This window comes from Chamaea fasciata, unplaced genomic scaffold, assembly GCF_029207755.1.
Source record: "Chamaea fasciata isolate MVZ Bird 193981 ecotype frontalis unplaced genomic scaffold, bChaFas1.0.hap1 SCAF_10, whole genome shotgun sequence".
In the NCBI taxonomy this organism is placed as follows: Eukaryota; Metazoa; Chordata; class Aves; order Passeriformes; family Sylviidae; genus Chamaea; species Chamaea fasciata.
In genome coordinates this window covers 22490809-22497889 of record NW_027094095.1, presented here as the reverse complement: position 1 = coordinate 22497889, position 7081 = coordinate 22490809, and the positions used below count along the sequence as shown (strand labels likewise).

At 59.2% G+C, this 7081-nt stretch overlaps 1 protein-coding gene across 1 annotated transcript; it reads right to left on the bottom strand.

The window, feature by feature from the left end:
* Positions 1 to 1518: 1518 nt before the first annotated feature.
* Positions 1519 to 5051, bottom strand: LOC136294685 (Krueppel-like factor 2). Its single transcript, XM_066192693.1, has 3 exons — positions 4852 to 5051; positions 3636 to 4605; positions 1519 to 2882 (listed from the first exon to the last, which is right to left on the bottom strand). The coding sequence occupies exons 1-3, from the start codon at positions 4942 to 4944 to the stop codon at positions 2707 to 2709; spliced, it is 1239 nt and encodes a 412-aa protein (XP_066048790.1). The 5' UTR covers positions 4945 to 5051; the 3' UTR covers positions 1519 to 2706.
* Between the last annotated feature and the right edge of the window lie 2030 nt (positions 5052 to 7081).

Genomic DNA, 7081 nt, shown 5'->3' with positions numbered 1-7081 from the left:
CGTCACTCCATCTCCCAGGATGCTTAGGGGAGGACAGGACAGTAGAGCCAGCCTTTCCAGTGGGACAGGATGGTTGGAGAAATTCATCGTTCCCCTGGAAATAAAAATAATAATCATAATAAAAACACAAAGCCAGAGATTACTTATACGCACACAAACACGCAGGCACGCACTCTCCCCATCTGGCTTTGCCAGCCTGACTCATCGCTAATTCAAACAGCCCACACCTTTCCCTCTCCCTCCATGTGACTTTTTGAACAAGTCTCCAGGGAAGAGACAGAAGTTTTGCCCCAGCTACCCCCTGGTATTGTAGCCTTGTCCTTGGGTTCTGCTGGTCCCAGGAACAAGATATCCCCAGTACCTCATCACAGGCCACATGTGTTCTAGCACAGTCACCCCTGCACAGGCACCTCTCAGAAAGTGGGACAAGCAGAGGGTGGAGGCAGCAGTGGAAAGAACAAATGATTGAGCCTGATGGATCTGTGACACCTGTGGATGCAGCCCCATGGTCCTGATCTCAGGCCTACAGGCAAAACACGATGTCCCAAGCTGCTGCCATCCTGCATGGAATCACCCATGCTTTTGTACCTGCTCAAGGGTCGACCACAAGGCTGGGTGCTGACCCCAGAACAAAGAGCACAACACCAAAATATTAGCCACTCCTCAGAGGAATATCAGACCTGCTCTGCCATTCCATTCTGAGCAGGAAAGGGTGGGATCAGCCCAGCTACATCCCACTTCCACAGCAAGCAGCCCTAGGGCTCCCCCCAGCCCTGGCCAGCCACTGGGGGTTGCAGTGGTGAGCATAGGAGGGAGCCACTGCCACCACCACCCTGGGCCAGGGCATCATACAGCCTGTGTGCTCCCTGCACTGCCAGCATGGTGTCAGGTCTGGACAAGTTCCTGCCTTCAGAGGGATTCGTGCATCACAGGTAATCAGCTGTGGGAGGGAGGGATGGAGCCAGACCTGCTTGCTGAGCTCGGAACCTGCCAGCATACTTCTGCTGAGTCACCACCTATTAATGCAGGGAAACCTCAGCGCCTGAACCCCGCCAAGCTGCTGGGCCATCCCCAGGACAGCAGAGACAGCACCCAGGACCAGGCGGCTGACACCAACCTCCCTCCTGGTTGTGACCACAAGGCCAGTACTGCAGAGCTCCCATTGTGAGGCACAGCAGGACAGGACTGCTCAGGAAGAATTCAGGACCAGCAAGGCTCTCAGTTGAGTTTCGGCTGCCATTCCCCTTGGAGATGACTCACCGCAGGACCAGTCACACCATCCCAGTGCTGCAATTGCCCCATCTGCAGATTAGGGAAACTGAGGCACAGGGAAGTGGGGTGACTCAAGAGCTGTTGCACAGGAGATGCTACTCAGATGCCGAGGCTTGGGCGTTCCCCATCGATCCTCCGCAGCTAACTTAAGCAGAAATGAACATCGATGTAAATATTTACTGACAAACAAGCTCAGCCTCACCCTCTCCTCTTAGAAGAAACCTTTAAAGTAAACTCTCCTGGCTCTTTCATGTTTACATCTTGTTTATTTATTATACAGCAGATCACAATATTTCAACAGTTTGCATATAAAGAAAAGTAACATTTCAGAGTGCAAGAGACCTAACGTGCCCGAGCAGAGAAATGTTAATTAACAATATACACAGACGGGAACAGTGCACTTCCCAAAGCTGAGACTCATCTGTGTTCCCAGCTGGAAGAAAAAAATACATTAAAAAAAACCCAGAAACATATATATTACTGCTTTGTTTAATTTACAACTTGCTTTGCAGAAGCTGCACATAAAAAGACTCATTTTCTTTTGAGCTTTCTTTTTTTTCTCCCCCCCTACAAAAGTTTCAAGTATAGCAGAGACCTGGGCAGTCATAGCTGGACTCACTGTCCTTTACATACTAAATTTAAAAAAGCAGCATGGGGAAGGCAGCTGCAGCAGTACCTGGTGTCATCCTGAGGGGAAGAACAAGACAAAATAAAGCAGACGAGCCAGGAGAGACATTTTCGGCTCTTGAGTGGAAAACTGGGAATGGCCAGGATGGGACTGCCCAGTGGGGTCCCAGGCTGGTGACAGGATCATCCCTGCCCTCTGTGCAAGGTGACGCTGTGCTGCCAACACCTGCAAACCTTTATACTCATAAGCCATTCAAATCCCACCCTCATCCCAATCCACTCTGGGCTTTGGGTCAGGAGGTTTGTTTTGATGATCACAACCGAAACACCCAGCAACCCATTTCCCAGCACCACAACCAATGTGCCAAACTGGCATGGTTCTCCAGCCAAAATGCAGCCAGTCAGCCATCACAGCCCCTAGAGCTGGGGCAGGGGGGTGTGCCAGAATCTGGGGAGAGAGGGTTAAGCTGATGCCAAATACAAGCCAGAAGTTCTGGGGACAGATCCCTTATGCACCAGCCCCCCCACTCACCAGGTATCTGGGTGGGGGGATCCCTCCAGGCATGGGGAGCTGAGTGGTGATGCCTGGGCAGGTTTCTTGCAGTTTTGCTCCCCACATACATCCCCAAAGCAGCCCTTCCCCACCACTTGGCTGGGCCAGCTCTCACAGGGGCAGGAGGAGAAAACTAGTTAACTACAAGCGGAGAGGGCTGGGTGGCCAGGCTGCTCCCCATTGCCATCCCTTGCCCGACGCTATTTACACCGTGAGCTGGCTCTGGGGACATCGAGTCCAGCCGCAGCCACTGCTCACATGTGCCGCTTCATGTGGAGAGCGAGGTGGTCTGAGCGGGAGAAAGCCCGCTCGCAGAGGTGGCACTGGAACGGCCGGTGCCCTGTGTGCTTGCGGTAGTGGCGGGTCAGCTCATCGGAGCGGGCAAATTTCCAGCCACATCCTTCCCAGGTGCAGTGGTAGGGCTTCTCGCCTGCAGAGGAGAGGGGGTGTCAGTGGGCTTGTAGGTTCCCACCCTCCCTATGCCTTCAGCTCTGTGCTACCCTACCCAGCACCCCCTATTCAAGAGGGCTCCCTGATCCCCACCCTTAGGAGATGGGAGCCCCACTGCGTACCTCTGCCTGCCCAACTTTCCCATTCTGTCCCCCATTTTTCTGCCCTTCCCCAACTGCAAATGGGGCATCCCTGCCCCATTAAAGCACCCCTCCTATGTGCCCCTGCTTCACTTTAAACTGTGGGTGCCCCTGCTGTGGGGTGGCACCATGTGCCCTGTCCCAGCCCGGCCAGAGGGTCTCATCATACAAACACCCGGTCTGTCTCCCTATTCTGTTTGTCCCTAGCCCAAGTGGAGGGCTTCTCCATGTCCCCAAATCCCACCACCTCAGGCACCCCTGGGCCCCAAAGCCAGCAACTAGAGGCGCCACAAGAGTGGTCTCGCTACATTCCTTGGTCCCTAAGTGTCCCAGCCCCACTACGGGGGTCCTTCTGAGCACTTCGGGGGCCATCCCCATTGCCCCCTGCCCCACACGCAGAGCGCCTGCACACAGACCCACCACGGGAATCCACCGTGCACTCCCTGACGTACCGCAGGGGTCTCCTCCACGCGACACCAAACCCGCCCCCCGACGCCCCTTCACACCCCAGCAACCACGCTCGCGGGTCTCACCACGTGCCGCGGTAACACCCGGGACCCTCTGTGCGTGTCCCCGCCCCGGCGCGCCCTTACCCGTGTGGGTCCGCATGTGCGCCTTGAGATGCGAGCTCTTGGTGTAGGTCTTGCCGCAGCCCGGGTATTCACAGTTGTGCGTGGCCGTTCGCTTGCGCGCCCACGAGCGGCGGCCGCGTTTGGGCTTGCAGTCCTCGGGGGGAGCCCCGGCCGGGAAGTACTCCAGCACCGGGGAGTTGGGTGGCGTGACCAGCAGCCCGGGCAGCCCCGCCGGGCCCGGCCCCTTCAGGGGCTCCCTGAAAACACTGAAATGTCCATGAAACTGCGGTGGCGGCTGGGGGGCGAAGTGGGGCGCATAGCGGTGCGGGGCCACGGCGTAGTGGGGCGGCAGGTCGGCCAAGAGGTGGGGATCGGCGCTAGGCAGCGGCTCCTCCGGGGGCCCCAAGCGGCCATGGGGGAAGCCCGGATAGGGCAGCGGCGGCCCCGGCACTGGTCCCGGCCCGGGACCCGGCGCCACGCGCGGCTTGTGCTCGCCGCCGCCCGCTGCCAGGTACTCGGCGGCGGACATCCCCAGCATGCAGGCGCGCTCCTCCGGCTGCTCCTTCTTGATGCGGGGCCCGAAGGACTGCGCGGGGTCCAGGGGCAGTGGGCGGGATAGGGCCGGGTGGAGGGGCGGGTGGTGATGGGGGTGAGGGTGGTGGTGGGGGCCGCCGGGCACCCGCAGCTCCGTGTACTCCCTCCGCTGCGGGTCGTAGTGGCCGGGCAGGTCCGGGGTGAGCAGCTCAGCCACGTAGCTGTGGCCTTGGCCCTCGGGGTAAGGCACCGGGAACTTGCCCGGCGTCGAGTACGAGCCGTCGCTGTCGTAGGTGGTGCCACAGCTCTCGGGGGTCTCGGGCAGGGGGTAGTTGGGGCCGGTCGGCCCCTGCCCGCCACTGCTGGTGTGCGCCAGGATGAAGTCCAAGTCCACGAACTTGCCCAGGTCATCCTCCTCCCGCTTGACGGCAGCGGGGCCATCCTGCTGTAGCATCCTCTGCGGGAAAATGAAGCGTCAGGAGCGGCGGGGAGACGGTTGCGGCGGCACCCGCCGCCCCAACACCGCGGCCCGCGCCTCCCCCCAACCCGTCCGACGGGTCGGCACCACTCCGGCTACGCTCCACCACCCCCGGGGCGCCCTCCGACGGCAGGAAGGCGGCCCGCCCCCCACTCCCCAACCGGGCTGAGCCTCAGCCCAGAACGTATCCCCCTTGCCACCCTCTCTCCGGTGCCAGGTGCTTACGTGGAGCACGTCGGCGGGCCGCTCCTCTAGCGGCATCAAGTTGGCGAAAGTGGAGATAGAGGGCAGGGCGCTCTCGTCCACGGCCGCCGCCATGGCGAGCGGGGCCGGGGCGGACTGGGGGAGCGCGGTGCGCGGAGCCCGGCACCGCTCCGCTCCCGTAGCAGCAACGCTGCTCTGCGCCGCCCCGCGCCCCTAAGCTGTTAACAGCATGGCTGCGTCCCCATTGGTCCGGCCCCGCATTGATATTCACCGCCGCCGCTTGCCATTGGCTCTACCATGCCGCGAGCCACGCCCCCTCCGGCGGGGCTGCCCCGGCGGGCGGGGGTCGGGGGTTGCCGCTGCCCCGACGGCGCTCGGAGCCCGCGCGGGACGGGAGAGGACGGGGCAGAGAGGCGGCGTGTCCACGCTCTGCCTTGCCCTGCTCTGCGAGAGTGTCCCACGGGGGAGGAGAGACAGGGGTGTTGTTGTGGATCGCGGAGGCCTGAATCCTGCCCGCGACGTGAACGGGGCAGCGGCGCCCTTAAACTCCTTGCCCACACCACGAGCGGGGAGGGGGGCTGTAGGTGGCAGAACCAGAGGTCCCCCGGCACCCTGTCCCGAGTGGGGCAGGGGCAATGGCTGTGTCACATGCACCCGTGTGTGGAGGCAGAGAGTGCCGGAGAGGTCTGGCGCGGGGGTACAGGTAAAAGCATTCCAGCCGGTGTCCCGGGCACTACACTCGCCACGGGGCCCACCGAGCGCGTCAGCGAGCGAAGGTGCAGTCCCAAAAAGGGGCGCTTGTGCCCACCATAGGAGCTGAACCAGATAGCCGAGCCGCGGCTCCCCCACACCCCTACGCCATTCGTTTCATGTAAGCGAGCCCGTCCGTGAAGCCGTGTCCTCCCGCGCCTCTGCTGTCGGTGAGGCAATCAGCAGCGCAGAGCGTACCAACTCGCATCTGGCTGCGTGCAGGGTGCGTGTGCAAGCCGAGATAACTGCTCGTCGGGGGTTGGCACCCTGCCGGGATCGCCTCATCTCGCCCCACAGCCCCCACAACACGTTTGTCTGCCCACCCTAGGGACCAGTGCTGTGGCTGAGTCTCAGATCGCCCTGGCACAGGGGGGCATGGGTTAGGGTTAGGGTTATGGTTGTCCCACCCTGCCCACCCCGAGCAGCCCCTGGGACAGTGCTGTCCTCATGAGGGCATCCCATGGCAGGGGACGCAAGGACAGCAGGTTGTCCTACCATGCAGGAGACACTCAAGTCACACATCCTATTCTGGCTGGTTGGATGACGGCACAGAGACCCAGGGCACTGGGCAGGCGTCCCCGGGGGCTCTCTGCCTCTCTGTCCGGCTCACAGCAAGGTCTTCTCTGTTTGGCCCCCATCCAGCCAGTACCAGGAATGGCCCTGCTACTGTTGCACTCCTAAGAAGCAATGGCCCTTATCTCTTGGAGCCTGTCTCCCTGCTTTCTGGAGCTGTCCATCTCCAGATACCTTTCTAAGAACTGAGGCTGCTGCCTGCTCTATTCAGAAGCAAGGAGTCAATTTAAAAAAAAACAAATATAAACACCAAAGGTGAGGCGTGCACACACCACACGCACATGCCGCTTCTGAATCCAAAGCTACTCTACCAGTTGCGCTCATCACCACGCTTTAATTATAAGGGTGGAGCATTGCAATAAATTATTTCAGTAATCCAGTGGAACAACAACAATTCAGATCTTCCCCCTTTTACCAAGAATCCCTGCCCTGGTTTCCAGAGCACATGTTGGGCTGCTGCCTGGGCCCCATCTGCTTGTCTGCCAGCAAAGCAGCAGGTTTATTAATGTCACCTATTGGATCAAAACACATGGGCTCCAAAGTCCTTCCTCAGAAAAAGTCACCTCCAAAGTGGCAAAGGAGCATGTGGGCATTACTTGAAATTACTTTTAGTTTGCCTCCCAGAGTAGTTTATTCAAGTCACCAGTTAATCCCATTACGTGTTTCTTGGCCAAATAATAATTAATAGCAAGGCTGTTCCTGCCCCAAACTTTTACAGATAAGTGTGAGAAGATGCCATAGGAGACAAACACTAATTCCTCTTGGTTTTCCCCTCTTCCAGGCACTTTTGGCACCTGCACCAATGCTGATTTATTTTGAGAGGCGTCGCCAACAGATCAGCTTAGTTTTTACAGCCAATATTTCTTGCAAATGTGGGATATTCCCCAGGAAACTCTTTTTACTGATGCTCTGGTGGGAGGGCCAGCAC